This window comes from Larimichthys crocea, chromosome XXI (genome assembly GCF_000972845.2).
Source record: "Larimichthys crocea isolate SSNF chromosome XXI, L_crocea_2.0, whole genome shotgun sequence".
NCBI lineage: Eukaryota > Metazoa > Chordata > Actinopteri > Sciaenidae > Larimichthys > Larimichthys crocea.
Window position 1 is genome coordinate 5145300 of NC_040031.1, and position 17959 is coordinate 5163258.

Below are 17959 nucleotides of genomic sequence, written 5' to 3' on the forward strand. Positions count from 1 at the left end.
AACCTTATCCAATCGTTACATTTTTTTCCTGGGTTTACTTTGTTAGGAACATCAATTAAAAGAAGGCATGAGACATGGGCAACATACTGTCAATGTATAAAAAATGGGGGCACACAATATAACGTATTGACATACTGTACATATGTGGCTATACTACATAGTATTGCTGATTGGTGAGTATGTTCATCAATCACTAGGGCCAGATTTCTTGTCGACTTTCTTTTTAGAGAGCGAGCCAGGATTGAGCCAGATACTGAAGTGGTGCTAAATTGAAGGACAGACTGGGATCATCGGGAGTTCAGTCTTAGAGAGATTGAGTTTAAGTTGTCCATCATCCATTTTAAGATATAGATATAAGCTGAGGAAGGGTTGGATAGAGTTGGATTTCATCAGCACAGCAATGGTAAGAAAAACCAAGTGAGCAGATAAACGGACCAAGGGAGTATGCTGGTGTATATTAAGAAGAAAAGGCGACTAAGACCCTTGCAATACCCCAGTGGACTGGAAGTGACGTCTGGACTCTTTCTCTTTCAATGCCACTTTGATGTACCATGTACCATGTTTTAATTTAAAATTTTAGCCTTGATTCTCAGCAGCTTCCTTCTTCCAAATGCTAACAGTAACTAACAAAGTTTTGAAAATCATTTTTACCTGTTCAAAATGCTCACAATTACTGAAAAAAAAAACACTGTCTCTGTAGTCTATAATACAGCCATTACACTTTAGTTTGGAACTACAGGACAGCTGTTGCTCAGTAAATCTCTGTCAATATTTTCATCTGCTACACACAAAATCATGGATGATTTATGAAACTAGCTACCACCCTTCCAGCTTGCCTCAGATGATAGTTATGTGGAACAGTGATAAATAGACATTCGTTTTTTATCAGTCTACTTGAAGGTTACTGTGAATTCAATTGGAGTAGAATCAGAAACTAACTAAACTAGACTTCATATTTGGATGATGGAGAGTCCAAAAGATATTTGTGATTGTAAGTCTGGAGAAGTGTCTGAGTGCAAAAAACAGGCTCCTTTTGTACTTCAAGGTGCCCTGTGGAGTTTTCCTGTAAGCATTCTTACATTCAGTTTAACACTTACCAAAATGCATTGCTTGTATCATTGAGGCCTAAGAGACATGTTGAATGCATTTCCTTCCTCATGAAGCATTTGCAAAGCCAATTTTAAAACATTTCATGAATATCTTAGTATAATATATTATATAGTCTATATATCTATATATATATATAATATTATTATATATATATATATATAATATATCTTATATAGTCTATATAGTTGTCATGATACCAGAATTATAATCTCTGATACTACACCAGTGTAAAAAAAACCCAAACTTGAACACATATTGAGGACCAGTTTCAGTGTTTCCTATAGAACGACAGTGTAACTGGGGTGGGTTTTATATTTTATGTGAATACATTACCATATTTCTAGTAGGTTCATTCTAATGCCACGACTTTAATTTTCCACCTTATTTTGTGTTAAAACTACTTCACTGTGCTTTGCTTCTCTTTTCCATACACACTCATGCACACACCTACACTTTGCTGCACACACAGCCCACCCACCCAACCACTTTCTATTTCTCTCTCGTATTATAGGCACAGCAGCATGTTTGTAGTTGCCCAAAAGTCTAATTTGCATTTGGGTTTTTTTTTACCCGAGATTCTTTTTCATAGCAGCAGGTGAGCACTTGAGTGGAGGAGACTTATTAATGTAGCCTATCCGAATCAAGTTGGTACAGAATGACACTGGCACCTACCATGTGTGATCATGGTACATTGCTGCTTTAGGGTTGTGCTTGTAAAATAAATACTGTGTGCACACTGTGTGCCACATAATATGTGTGCTTCTCTGTCTCTGCGGCAGAGCTGTGTGATTATCAGTACACCACACAGGAGGTGGAAAACGAGATAGAGATTATCTACAAGCTAATGTGATTATCCTATTAGTAAAGCTGTTTTTTCATTACTTTACTTACTTATGTACTTGACAACCCCAGTATATATACATACATTTATGCAGATAATGCATTCACATTTTTTTCAAGCCATGTCTATATTACATTCTGCCTTTAATATTGTTCAGACATTTCTGCATAACCTCAAACTTGTACTGAATTCTGATAAGACAAAAAGTGTTTTATTTTCAGAGAACCCATCATTCTTACATCGTCTAGCCACCCATACACATAATGGTGCTGAAGTTATTCAATTTAGTCAGATAGTAGTCCTACTTTCAAGCCTCGTGTGGAAGCACTGGCACAGAATCTAAGGATAAAACTGTTTCTTATATCAGAATATATCAGGTTTTTCTCTTGAGAACAGGAAAATCATTCAGCAATCCACTCATCATGTGTGTGTTTGATTATGGAGATATCCTGTAGTCACCTGCTGCTAATTCCACCTTAAAACAACTTGATGTAGTTTGCCACTGTGCCCTGTATTTCATTACAGGAGATGAATGTTATACTCATGACTGTTCACTGTATGAAAAAGTAGGCTGCTCTCACTTTTTTTTTTTTAATAAATGTCTGCTTCTAAACCTGCCTCAATCTGTCACATCTTTTCTCACATTTAAAACTATTTCCTGCCTTCCAGTACTTTTCCCCATACAAATGATTTGAATTTCAAAGGACATTATAACTTGGTAGTCTTTGGCATATTTTAAACTTTTACTTTTGAACAGTTCTTAGAGATGTGCATGATTGTTTCTGATGCAGCTTATGTGCTTATGCATGATCTGCTCAGGTCTCTCTTGCAAAAGAGATAGTGACCTCTAGGAGAATACCTGATGAAATAAAAGTGATATAAATAATTTGGCACCTACATTATTTACATCTAAGTTTGGTAGCTAGCTGTTCACAGTTAACACATTATTTGCCATCAACTCTGAGTGGAGTAGTGTAAAACAATCGCCATCATCACCAGGAAAGTTGTTCTATCTCTTGCATGACTGGGCAGTGTATGTGAATAAAACACAATGGGTGCATACTCATCATATATTGCCCCATAAACTGCTACAGAGTGGTTAAAACTCCACTGGGGACGGCTAAAAAGTGAGAGTGACTATTTAACAACTAACACACTAACACAGTGCTTTCACCTGATTTTCCTACCCTGTCTGTGGCTCTCAGCACCAAACCCACTGGTCCCTGTGCACATTTTTAAAAATAACAAACAATGTTTAAAAAAAAAAAAGTATAATAATTTCTTAAACAGCTGGTGACTGTCTATTCGAAGCACTGGAACAGGAGCATTTCTAGGTGACCGTTTCAGGCAGCAAGACAGTGTGTGTGGGGACTGACTCAAAATGTGCCCATGTTCATGGTAATGAGGGAACATGTTACCCATTGCAATGGTCTGGTTCACTAATGTGCTTTTAATAATTTATCTATGGTTTCCTGATATCAGACAGAACCGTCAACTCATTACACTCCATCATTTCCATCTTCCGTCTGACATTGCCTCCACTCTAACTGATTTTCATGGGAGAGGAGGATTTGATTTTCTGTAACCGATCACTGAAGCCCGCCGTATCCACCTGAATGTCATTTTAGGTCAACACTGATGTGTGGCCATACCAACATACTGGTTTCACTGGAGTTTTGAGAGTGGAGCGGAATGAAATACAAATACGTGACCCCATGGTGTTCATTGTATTAATACTTTTTCAATCAAGAAGCCGATGTTTCATGTCATGATGCCGGACCAGAATCAGTCAAATCGGTGAAGTGAGTGGATTCAAATGTCTGGATGCAGAGGAATAAAGGGTATCAGGCTGTGGATACATAGACAACACTTGTTAAGAGGATTGTATCACTTTTGTTTTTTTGTAAGTAGCAGTATTTTTTCACACTATCCTGCAGTCTGACAGTTAGAGGCAGTAACGCACCAACAAATTTATCAATGCGGCAAAGTCAGCAAAGAAGATCACTGCAAGCAGGCAAACATGGATGTAAATAATGTACGATTTTAAATATTTAGAAATGGGATTCACAACTCTTTTATGAGGAAGGAAATGTATTCATCACATTTGTTAGACCTTAAGGATATATACAGTGTATTTTGGTGAGAAACACTAACTGTGAATAAAACTCCACTGGGCACCTTTAAATAAAGGATCAGTCTTTTCCATTATTGTGGTGGTGCAGACAGACTGCCCTTGCCCATCAAAAGACAAGTAACTCTTATCTTCTCGAGGTCTTAAATGTTAAGCACAGGATAAGGGTCAAATAACTACATGTAAAATCTTGGGTCTGGATTAATTTGAAGATAACCTGTTTACAAGACTTCTTATCATGGTCATATAAACCATCAGTACGTTATAATAATTGCTGTTTACCTCACATCAGGGAGTGAGGTAAACCACAAGTACATGAGACTAAAGTGAGTCAAAGGGAAGTCAGTAATGTTTTGTAAAGCCCCTTTGGCAAGATTAGCCCCCCCTCCCTCCATCCCTGACATGCCAACAAACCTCTATCCCCTCAACCACCAGGGGGTCTACAAGTCTGGAAGACTTCCAACAGCCCACTGTGTGTGCTTATGTGTGTGAGCGGATGCTTCTGTAATTCAGTGTGTGTATGAAACAGAGAGAAGCAGACAGATAGACAAGAGTGCATGATAAGTGCATAAACAAATGTGTGAAGGCCTCTGGCTGTGTGTTGATTGTGTATTTGTGTGCGCGTGTGTGTGCGTGTGTGCGTGTGTGTGTGCGTAGTAGAGAAAGAAGAACAGAGATACAGATGCAGAGAGGGACAGGGAGACAGAGAAACTAATGGACACCTAAAGAGTGTACGAATGCATGAATGAATGTGTGAACGCCTCTGGCTGGCTGGCTGTCTGACCAACTGTGCTGGTGTCTGACTAGTTGTATTACTTCTAAAGCTCTATAATCTGTCAACCTATTTTAACAGCAACATAGCCTATTTTAATACCACTTTCCTCCTATACATCTGTCAGTATGTGTGCATGTGTGTGTGTGTGGACAGTCAAAAGCTTACCATCCAACAAAAAGTATTCCACGTCTCCGCTTTTGCCCTCATCCCCATCATGAGCCTGGAGCTGGAAGACCAACGTTCCTGCAGGGGCCTCAGGGGACACTACAGCCAGGTAAGGGTACGGCTTCATATTCCACTCAGGGACGTTGTCATTGACATCAGTGATCTTCAGCTTCACCTTGTTCAGGTACCAGTCAGGGCCTGCGGGATAATGCAGAGATAGTGACGGTGCTGTGGTTACTGAAAATGACAGCTGTCATGTAACTGTGTGTGTAGAGGGGAGACAAGCAGCCAGGGGAATCTAGAGCAGCAATGAGCGGCGAGTCAACTGAGGGTACAGGTATGTGAGACATGAATCCTCTCCAACAGATGGCAAAACATAATGCTGCAGAATTAGAATAAATCTCAGTGATTTCTGTATCTGCAACGTTAAACCAGTAGAGACTCAATTTAGCTCAGAGTTTTGGTCAAAGTCAATTACTATTATCTTTAACATGGGAATTTAGCTGCTATCTTTCCACTTCCTTTTGCTTCACCATAGCTGCCAGGTTTGGGAGATTGTCGTAAGTGGATGTCAGGAGGGCTTTTTTGGGCCCTATGGTGGAGTTTGGTGGATGTGACCTCATCCAACCATTCTCTATCACAGCTCCCATGCAGGCGTCCAGACACCAAGGTTCCCATGGGAGAGAGCGACTCAGCCACAGTCTCATCTACTGAGTCTGTGCAAGACTACCTTGATCTTCCCACAGGGGCCTAGGGATGATGCCTCATGGCTGCAGGCATTTTGTCGCCTGCACACTGCATCACTAGAGTGAATAAGAAGATTCCTGGAATCCAATTACCAAGTCCCTAACCCTGAGCCGGGGCAGACAGCAAGAGCGTACGGCAGCGCCCAAGCAGAAGCAGTGTACAACTACATTGCAGTCTCTGTGACAGGAGCGTAGCGTGTCTTTCGCTGGAACTGATAGTAGGGGATTGTTATCCACATTAAATACAATGACACAATCTGGAAACAACGTGCACAAAAAAAAAAAAAAACTCCTGACACTGTCACAGGCTCGATCTAGGGCGCTTTTTTGTAGAATCTATTCCTACAAAAATGGAGCAAGTCACAGAATTGTGAGCTAAGACACTATTTCCGCAAACACTGGCTGTGATCTTGCGTCAACGTGGCATGAAGGAATGTCAGAAGAGCTGCCAACCAGTTCAGTAGGCTGCGATCCACAGAGGCCATCTGCCTCACCCCAGAGAAGAAAACCCCCCCTGCCAGGACCAACACACAAATATGAACACAATCTCAAAGATATGACATACAGGCAAGTCATCCTGTTACACCCACAAACACTTGACGTAGTTGAGTTGTAAGTAACTTAAGGGCTGGAAATAACTATAGATTTCAAATCCCATTATGTAAAAGGTCTCCTGTGAGTGACCACAGGCTATATATGTACTTTTAAATCCAAGACAAAAGCAGCAGGAGTTCTGCTTCCTTTCACCGGCTGATGGCTGACTCAACAGATGTGCTGTCACTGAGCAAAACAGTTCTACTCTGCTGGTTTTCCTAATATTCTGTAACATAATGTCTCTCCAAAGTCGATTATAGCCGATAATAGAAAACTATACATTGGTAATGAGTGGTACATGCATACACCAAACGGTATGAAGTCTTCAAACTGTGTGAACTGCTATGATAAATCCTTTTACAGCACCTAACATTTGCTCAAATAAGTTGGAAAGCAGAAAACAGATGCTGAGGTGCCTGTTTCTTTTTTAACTGGCTTAGAGTTAAGATGCATTTTGATGGAAAATGCAATGTGTTGCAGTCCAGACTAGCTCTGGAGTGTTCACAACTGAAACACAATAGCTATAAAGTGTGTGACAGCTCCTAAAAGGATTGTTAGAGGGATAATAACAGAGGGAAGAAGAAGCTAGAGCAGAGAATTAATCTAGCTTTCTGCTCAGGCTTTAAAGTTGCAATGCACAGAGAAAAGTTCTGACTCGGGTCTGACGATAGTTCGTTTTGGATAAATAGCCACCGTATCGTGGGGGCAGAGAAACTAATCAATGTTCAGATGCTATCTTCTAAAATGTCGACAGCGGCAGTTTATGCAGTTTAAGCCAGATCATCCAAGCCCTGTAAGACGGAACAATCCTTCCGTGATGAATAATGAGAAAAGCTAAAGATTCTTTTGCAAAGTAGATGGGTTTAAAAGGCACTTAATCAAAAAGAAATCAGAGCTTCAGCACTTAACATTTAGTTGACTATCAAATCTTTGCGGGGAGCAGTGCAAGACACATTCCTTGCCTCCTGCTTGTTGGTGTCTTTCCCAACCATGTCTCTGTGGTAATGGTGGTGATGATTTTACAAGGCTCCATCTAATTAGCTTGTTACAGAGAGACTAATCAGAGGCAAGGCAGATAATTAGAGCATATCAGCTCCGGAATGATAATGAAGAATGTACTAGTGTGTGTGTGTAAGTGTGTGTTCGTGAGGTGAGCCTGTGGAAACGTTCTGGGGGCTACAAACGTGCGCACGTTTCTCTCTGATCTTGTGAGATATGCGCAGACCGGCCACGAGTGATGCCCCATGAGCGCCAAACCGACACAGCCCGCCTTACCTGACTGAGACAAAAGATCAAACAACAGGGCCAAGGCAGAGGCACACAGGCTACGCTGGATTTTTCAAAGTCAAACATGCTTTGTGCTCGCTTAGTGTGATGAAAGGCAGTAGATTAAGCTATACTGTACACCACAATCCCATAAGGATAAGAGCATCTGCTGAATGACTACCATAATGTATCGTAAAAAAAGGTGGATGATGGGGGTGCGCTATGATGTCGGCCAAGGCTCTGTGACTACAATGAGTGTGGTGTGGTGTTTTCATGTGTGTGCATGAGTTGTGCACTAGTGTGTGCTCTATATCACTGCAAGCCATTCTGTTGATGTTTCCTGCTGTTAATCCTCTCCTTGGGTAGTTGCTATATAAAGCTGCTAAGTGGCTTGCCGGTATGAAAAAAAAAAAAAAGTTGTCTCAAGTGCTTCTCTACACATGCATACTGCCCACAGTACAAGGACACTGAGTGTGTGTGTGTGTGTGTGTGTGTGTGTGTGTGTGGGAAGGGGATGAGAGGGAAACAGAGTGAAGAAGGCACAGATACAGAAACACAAATATCTACAGAGGGAAAGAAAGAGACAGAGAGGACGAAGAGGCAGGCAGTGTGGAGGAAGGAGTATTGTGTGACGCTTAGAACGTAAAATAACATTACAGAGACAAGAGCACAAGAAAGAGCGCAGCACAACAGATGCTGGGAGCATCCATGTTTGGAAAGAAAACATACAGCAGAAGAGCACAGACCACAAGAGGAGAAAATTAAGATAGAACATACAGTTTAATTAATATCAGAGGGTCATCTTATGGATCCCTTGTTCCTCCTACGTCCGGTGAGGAAGAAAATTAAATAACAAATATTTCTGTGTGGAATTAAACAAATTGCGTCGGCAAGCATAAGTATCAATGGCCCGTGCGAGACATGGAATTTCAAGGGTGCTCTTTTAGCAGCGAGTGAATGGAAAGTGAAAATCAGCTCAATGGGGGAGTAATAAGGTACATTAACCAAATGTTTGCAGTGTTAAGGATGCTCCATTCTAAGCCGCCCACCCACCCCCATCTCTGTGCTTAAAGCAGAGTGTGAAGCCGTCAGCAGGAGATCAACAAGCCAAAAGCACTGGGGACAGAAATCTATTAACTAAGGGATCCCGGCATCACACGCTCCGGCTCAGAAGGGCTGACACACATAACCATGTGTACACAGATGCAGGTGTTTTTATCCCAGAATATTTACAAATGGTAGACGTCTTCAAGTTCTGCACATTTTTCACTATAAATCTGCATCTCTGCAAAAAAAGGCCCACAAAAGGATTTGATACTGTGGCCGGCGTGTGTCATTTCGCAACTACAATATTCACAGGATTGTGTCACAGCTTACATCTGGAGGTAATGGAAAGAATAAAGTCACGTGTGCACCATAGATATGTATAAAAATATGGATATATCATCTGTGTTATTAGTAAAGTAAAGAATATTGAGCGTTTTAGCTCCCAAACATACCATGTTTCATCATCATCACATTTAAAAGGAACAATAATATTCAAAACCGCCACCAAGACACACGAGAATAAGCACATTGAAAGCTGAGACTCCGACTTGTGTGCAAGAAAAGTTGTTTTCTTCACATTTTGCAAAATAATTTCCCAATTACTGTAACACAGTTGGACCCAAGTGGCCTTCAGGGTGACAAGAGCTTAATCAGAAAGATCTATTAAATGAACGCATTGTTTTGTAATATGCACACAAGGATTCCACAAGGGGGCATGAGGAGCTTTTACCTCCTCAGCTACACATTTTGTTTTCTCAACCTGAGCTTCTCTCCAGATAAAGCATATTTGTGTATGATGTGCAATGTTTGTCTGTCTATGGCTCAGCCCAGGCACATAAGCCTAGACTCTTCTGTCATTCTCTGTGGCTCCATACACCCAAGTTGTGCAAATTACACAAGGGCCCTGCCTCCCCCTCGGGTCAAAGCAGGTGTCAGTGTTTACTGCTTTGATGAGAGGATGAACTAGCCTTCTGGGCACGAAAAGGAAAAAAACAACAACGTGAGAATAAATTGCAGGAATGACAATCAGGTAAACTTGTGTTCACTCCTCTCCAAGTTTGATGTAATAACAGTAACATTAAGTTAGTGTGCAAGCTTGCAGTGCTCTCTTGTTCTGTCTGTGTGGGCTGTGTTCTGTGACTTTGTGCCTGACAAAAGTTAAAGAGAAATACAACAGTTTATTACATTTGATCAATGCCAACGGGCATTGTGTTTACAAACTGCAGTTTGCAAAAGATATCTGTGTACGTGCACAAAAAGCAGCAACCTCTGTGGAGACGGGTCCAGACAATATATGGGAGTGATGCCACTCATGATGAGCGCACATAATTTTAAAACAAGACAATCATTATCTGTAAATCAAAGTTTGGTTACAATTCTGAATAATTACTGATCAAATATTACACGGATGTAAAATTTTCAGTAAATAAGTACTTAGCCAAACCATATTATATTTGAAAATAACATAGTACAGACCATAGTACATTTCATTGGAGTCTGATACTGCCTAAAATGCAGAATTAGATATTAGCGCGTATCCGTCCCATTCACCTTTTTTCCCAGGATGGCAAAGTCATTACTTACCCCACTGTGCAGTTCCTCAAACAGCCACTTGAGGCTGGCTACAGAACGAGTCAATCTCCATAAGCCCCCATGTTAAAATGTCCAATTTCACAGCAGAAAAAAAAGCCTGGTACAAAAAACAGTTTTGGTCTTTAGAACTAATTTCCCTGTTTGTGATAACTGTACTGAGTCTGAACTTAGTTATCCACGTTTAACAGCATGGTCGCTTTGATTGACAGAATGGGACCGTTACAGGCAGCTTGTTTGTCTTTGCCAGTTTTTAGATTAGCCAGGTGATGTCACAGATCTGACATTCATTCTTTATACTCTCAATGACTTAAAGACATTTTCACCATAATCACCTAACCAATTTAACCTACCAAACAAAGGCAGAGTATTAGCCAATCAGAGGCATATAAGGACAGACATGTGTTTCCTCTGTATGCAAGTTGCCAGTGCCCAAGGGCGAGGACAGTTGATTTCCGGTACTTCCGGTACTGTTAAACTAGATAGATAGATAGATAGATAGATAGATAGATAGATAGAAAGAAAGAAAAGAAGGTTAAAAAGCATTCATTCAGTATGTTTTTGTGTTTAAAAGGGCTCAGCCAGGCCATACAACTATATAACAAACATGTATCAGATCGGTAGTCAGGCCAATTATTGCATCTGTATTGGAAGGAAAAAGCTGTACTGGAACTACTCTCTACATTTAATACAGTTTTACATTTTACAGTTTACAGTTATACAGTTAATATAAAAAAAAAGACACACATGCATATGGAAACCCTAAACCCATAGAGCCCACATAACAAATCTCATTTTAAACCAACAAGAGTCCCATGAACTTTGCCTCTCATTCACTTACTCTTATACTTGTACAGCAGTGAGATAGAAATAGACGAAAAATGAACAAATGCATGTACAGATAAATCCATGACTCACTAGTCCAACAGATAGCAAAACCCACAACTGACAATGGGAAGCCAGAGAAAAGACCTAGTATACACAGCAGTGATTACTCTGGTAGTGAATCTCAGCCCACACATTATTATTTACTTGTATTTAAAGTCTTAATGGTTCTCGGAGTGGTGCTGGTCAGTGTCTGTTTAGATCCTGCACAACCTCTATAACGGAATAAGTGGTTTAGAAAATGGACTGATGGATGGTGCTCTCTCTCATCAGACACAGACATGGTCTCTTTTTTGGTGGGTTCATTTGTTCTTGTAGTTCAGCCAAAGAGAATTACAAAACTCATTCAATCCCTTTTTGTTTTATTGCTTTGAGCAGAGAAAGATGTGCCCTATTCACTCGACAAAAAAAAGAGGATTCACAGAGGAGCAAGTGTTGAATGGAGATATACTTTATAGCTTCAGGGACAGGAAACATAATTGAGCTAAAAGTATTTTTAAGTCCATTTAAAAGAGCTATGGCCTATGATTTCTTTATATAACCCATGTTTGAGTCAAACCTCAGCTTCAAACCTCAGCTTCAAATCTCAGCTTCCAAAAACATATCAATAAAGTAGTTCAGTGTTGTTTCCAATTCAAAACCATCTCCAGAATAATAAAAAAATCATTTCCTGCTTAGATTTAGAAAAGTTATACAGGCACTAATATTCTCCAGACTAGACTACTGTAACTTCTCTCTGGCATAAATCAGAAATCACTCTCTCTCCTCCAACTTGTGCAAAATGCAGCGGCTTCTTACTGGTTTTAACAGACGACGGCACATTACACCGATTTTAGCTTCTCTTCGCTGGCTTCCTGTTCGTTTTAGAACTGATTTTAAGATTTTAGTGATCACTTTTAAGGCACGCCAGGGGCTCGCTCCAAGTTACAGATCATACCCTTCTGGCTGTTCCAAAGTGCATTTCTTAACTTTAAATTTTTTTTAATGATTTTTTACTACTACTTTTTATTGTCTTCTAAATGTTGTTGGTTCTAGTTCGAGTTCGAGTTCGAGTATTTCGTTCATGCTTGTCTGTCAAAGCATTTTGTAAATGCTGTTTTTTAAGGTGATATATAAATAAAGGTATTATTGTTATTACTATGTATATGTCTTTGCATGTAAAAATAACTCCACAATATGTACCCATTAAGTAATGAATTAATTAATTTAAGGTGAGATTAAGGTTTAGAATTAGTTCTGTTTCACATCTAATGTTTTCCTCACACATTAATAATACAATAATTAATTCACTGACTTTGCTTTGTGGTGACTCGCGTGGCTTAACCTCCACAATCAATTAGTGAAAATCATAAAGTTGTTGTTTTTAAACACCCCCACTGCCACCTACATTTCCTAAGTGATACATGAACCCCAGTAAGACTGCAGGCACTGCCCACACACACACACGCATACACTTATCATATATGCAAGCACTCTCAGGCAAAAGTAGCAAGTGTTACAAAGAAAACTGGCATCTCTGTGGTGTAAATGCAAAGTTGCCAAGTATAATTTCAACTTTAACTCTATGTCTTCCGTCTGCCTGTCTCCCCGTGTTACATGTCTGTCAGTTCTGTTAACCCTTGACTCAACACAAATATTCTATACAAAATATATCTTATGGCTCCTAAACACTGACCTTGTGTAGATTGGTTTAAAATGTTGTATCATGCCACAGTAGACAGTGAGATATTACACTTCTTACTTATGACTCGTGACTTATGAAATGCAAATGTAGTTGAGCATGATCTAAATGTTTGGCCACAAAGAGAACCCAGTATTAAAAATACTTTTGAGTACTTTACTGTGTGTTTATGTAAGTATTTATAGTACAAGAGCTGAGAACTCTAAAACAAGAGCAGCTAAAACTTGAACTTTACATTTTGTGCCAGCAGCATTCTGACACTGTGTATTTCTGTTGTTGAACGTGAAGATAAATGTGTTCTCTCAATAAGTCCTGATGCCCTCTATGTGTATTTTTCTGGACCTGGGCCTGAGTCACTGGTTTCGAGCACTGTCCTTTATCTCTGGGGTTGCTCAGTTAACCTTTTCCACTCTTCCCCCTTTCCTACCAGAGGCACATTTTTGTCTTTTTTTTAAAGAAGGGACAGGGAATCTTGAGGGGAAATAAGCAGGTTAACATTATATGCAACAAAGAAATTATGTATATCATCTGAAATCTGGGAACTTGGAGATTCATTTGAGATGGAGCTCAGCAATGTGTGTCAAGTTTTGACTTAATCTAAAATTAACATTGTGTTTTGTTTAAGCATGAAGGACTTAGAACATTACGATGTCTCAAAAGTTACCAGTTGTTATATAGATTTGATGCAAGATTAAACCATTTTTGGCAACTTAAAAACTGATAAGAACTTGTCCAAATACCACATTAAAATATCAAGATCTTAAACCAAAAAGTTTTGACATTTGTAGATTTCTGTGAGAATCTGATTTTCCATCCAGTGTTCACAGTTCCAGAAATTGCTCAGAAAACCTCCCTAATTGTAAATATAGTGTACCTAAGAAAATCATACATCCTCTGAATACAGTTTCATGAGGCCAAGACTGTGCTAGAACATCATGTCATTACGGGCCAAAAATTGGTCTCACTACAAGGAAGTACTACAAATTACGGGGTCTAACGTCATCACATGTGAATACAATTGGGCTCATTGACTCAACAAAAGTCTCTTAGATTCTGATACTATTCAGAAACCCCATAAATACCTAGATATGCAAACAGCTGCATATTTTTTGTAGAAAATTGCATGGCATTATCAGAAAAGTGGGCATGTCTATAAAAGGTACCCATTTTCATTAAGATTTCTTGAGATACAAAGTCAATGCAACTCAAACTACTAGCATGACGGCTGATACCAATGGATGCAGTCTTGAAAGCCAGTCCACCAAGGACATCAGTGTCCAATGGAGTTTAAGAGGTAGACTTCTTTCAAGCTGACATTTTGAATTCTCTAGACAAGAAAAGCACAGCTGAGAATAACATTAATAATGGCTCCATTCTGTTAAGTGCTCCAGTAGGCTCTGTCTGTGGGCTAGCATGTACAAGAATAAGCCCTAAAACTGGTTCATGTAAATGTTTTTTTTTTCTAATTCCACCTGTGCTTTTCCTGCTATGCACAAGTCCAATGTCTGCATAGGAAGCTTCTCAACTGTGACATGATGACGCAACAGGATGACCAGATCATCTTAACACAAACCGACAGAAGAGAAAAATACATCAATGACAGGCAGCGTTATTCACTTTCAAAATGACTCATGAAACTTTTTAGGTTTAGCTCAGTAACGTCAGTGAGATGAAAATACTAGGAGGCACTAGTAGGATTTTGTGGTGATAAGACAGACACTACACTGAAATCTAAAAAAAACCTTCCAGTTCAAATATCCTGCTGCCAGAGGTGTAAACAAAAGATGATGCCTCAACCTGAGGTTGCAAAGCCGGCTGTACATATTGGAATATTTTATTGAAGTGACTCCTTGTTGCTCTTACAGTAATTTCAAAAACAAGAGATAACATGTTATTTTGCCTGTATTATTACAGTTAATGTATTTTTTCAGTGCCGTATGCCTCTTTCAAATACATCTGATGGCTGGGTTGTTAAAGAAGAGGTTTTGACAGCCAGAAATTTCTAGAAGTAATAACTCTTGAGTCATCAGGATTGATCAGAAACCCTTTCCAGCCCCATTCAGACAGTTTAAGGGTATTTTGTGCTGTGAAGCAGGAAAAATCGTACATTTTGCACCACTGAGATAAAAATTTCATACCACCTCCTCAAAATCCGTTTAGGGTTTTTTGATGTACAGTCTTCACATACTTCATTTAAACACAAGTAAGAGGGAGATTACTTTCAAGTCAATAGCTGTCAATGGAGCCAGTTCCGATTTCCATCCCACCAAAATGTTTGGCTTGCTCTTAAAGGGAATATGACTCATGCTGTCGAGTATCTTTTTAGTCATGTTGGTATATTCGTCATACGGGGAAGTCCAACACACAAAGGAACTCAGTGTTATAAGAAGTTACATTCGTTTCAAGGTACATTCAAGGTTGGTTATTTGTGGGCAGAATTGAAAATTTAGTTTTTGGTGTCAAAATGTTGGAAAATACATTTGAGAAATTTACAGCCTGATGCTTTATGTGAGACGCACACTGTATTCTGTCGTAGATGAAATTGTTTCTTTCCCCTCCTCCTCTTGTCCTTCGTAGACAAAAGACACTTGATCCTTGCCTTTGACTCTAGATAATCAATATGAGGCTGAAAAAAACAGGTCTTGTGAATGATGCACAGAACAGCCTTTGCAGAAAACACACTTCAAAGCTTTACATTAGCTACCAAACAAAGGACTGTTGATCAAACCCCGCAGCATAAGCACTATTTTCTTGGCTTTCACACAAGTTATCACAGTTACTGTGATGTACAAACCTCGAGGTACAAATACTGAGCTTGATTTATGCTTAGCCATTTGATTTTGTTGACATTTGTCTTCTGACAAAGGTTACTTTGTTGCACCACATCCCACATTTAACTTGGCCACAGTAGAGGAAAGATTAATCATGGCGCTAACAGGCTCTTCTATACCGCAGGCCGATTTTTACTTATAGATGAGCAAAGAAATGACTGAAATGAAATGTTTAAAATAAAATATATTTGACTGTGTCATATTACTGAGAATATTTTTTTCCTAGAAGTCTTTGACATTCCACATATGCATGCCAGCTGTTATTGTACTCTCCTGCTGTGCCACTTTGTGTTAAAAGGAAGTGTCATTGCACCGATCCAGAAGTATATATTCAGTTTTGCTTCTGACATCAGAATATGTGGATAAATATAGGCAAAAGCTGTGTCCTGACAGCAATGAAGGTGGATCAGAAAGGTCTTCCCTTCCCCACTTGACTGCTAATTTATCATTGAATTCTACATTGCCAGTTGCTTTACACAAAGGAAAAATACTTCTTACAGTCTTATTAAACTTTATCTTAAATTGTAGCTAATGGGTATAAGATGTCTATTTTAAGTGTTGTAGAAACACTAATATTATTACTTGTCTAGCCAGTTGCAGAAGAGGTACTCAGATATTTTACCTGATGGATTGAAGTAGCATTACCTCCGTGTAAAAAGACCAATTATGATTACTTATGCATGTAAGCAGCATTTAATGTTGAAGCAGGTCAAGGTGAAGCTCTTTAATATTAAAGGTCCTGCACAACCTCACAGGTTTTTGGCACCTTTTGGCTAATTGGACCTCTGCTCGAGTTGAAATTTAGTGGAGCAATTATGGAATTATGATTATTATGACTAAACTCAAGGTGTCACTTCTCCATCCTATCGAGTGCAGCAAACCGATAAAAGGGTCAGAGAGATGTCAATCAGTTAAAGTACACACACACACAGACGTCCCTCAGAAGAGGTCTCATTAGTGAAATAAAACCTTGCGTGGGTGAACCATGGGTGTGTAGGGACTTTCACTATTTTATATATACTTTTGAGTAGTTCTATTCAGTGGTCCCCCACCTATGGGGATCCCACTACATCATTTGTATTAAAGCACAGGACACAAAAAGACATGAGCTGTGTTCAAACTCCCTCTCTTGTCCACTCCTCCCTACACAACAGACACTAAAATACTTTATTCTATAGTGAGCACTAAATCGAGATCTTGCTTTTTGTTTGTTGGATTGTTAGTAGAAAAAATAGAGTTAAAACATTAAATAGGTTAAATATTGTTCACTATATAGGGAGTGATTTCAGACACACCCATAGCTTCATTTAAGCTGGCTCCAAATGACTGGCAATCATTGTTTTATCTATAATAATCATAATTGTAATAATCATACTTTATAAGCTGCTCTTATCCTTTGCATGTGAAATCTTGATCTTCATAGTAACACACTAAACACTGTAAATGTAATGGAGTGAAAAGTAGAAACGTTTCCCTCTGAATGTCATTGGTATTAGCTAACATTAACATGAACTAACAAAAAGAAATTACTAAAGTAAAATGGACCTTATTGTACATGAATAGATGTAATTTTTGCAGTAAAGTCAGGTTATTCCAGGCATTCAAGGCTCCTAAAAACTGAATAAAACTCTTCCAGCAGCACAAACAATACAGATGCTGGTATATTGTCATGTCATTGTCATGTCTTACCTTTGAGTGGAAGTAAAACAAAAAATGTGTTTTGGCTCCTGTCCACATTTGCAGCCTAAAGTACAATACTAAACACACTGATCACATAACAGCAATAACATAGTGAGTACTCTTAGGTCTCCCATAAGTCAGATTTACCATCTACACCTCAGAATTATAACATGCAGGGCCAAGCTATCAGCATGCATGTTAGGTGGGTGGTATAGTTATAAGGAATACTGACATGTTAAGTTGTTTGTTAAGTCAGTCAGATAAGAAGAGTGATACTAAATTGTATGTCTCTGCATCCTCACAGTGGTGTTGGACCTTCATCCAAGACTGAAGCAGGAGAAAGAGTCAACATGTCCAAGACCACCAAGAGTTTTGTTTGGTGTGTGTGACAGTGTCAAAAGCAAGAAAAATCAATAGCGATGAATACTTTAAGGTAACAACTGCTTAAAGGTGGGGTAAAGTGATTCTAGTGAAATACAATACAATGACAAATACAGTGATACAATGCAAACAACAACACAGAAAGTAATGTAACTGATAGCTACTGACTAATGCCCGTTGTGATACTCACAGCTCTCCTGCTGCTGTAGCTAGCGTCACAACAACAGCATATAGTG

General features: G+C 39.2%; 1 protein-coding gene across 1 annotated transcript in view; it reads right to left on the reverse strand.

The window, feature by feature from the left end:
• Positions 1 to 17959, reverse strand: part of LOC104923733 (neural-cadherin) — an 84691-nt gene that overhangs the window by 52418 nt on the left and 14314 nt on the right. Inside the window, exon 2 of the mRNA XM_010736901.3 lies at positions 5023 to 5220. Coding sequence (XP_010735203.3) covers positions 5023 to 5220 — 198 coding nt within the window. The remainder of the gene's footprint in view (positions 1 to 5022; positions 5221 to 17959) is intronic.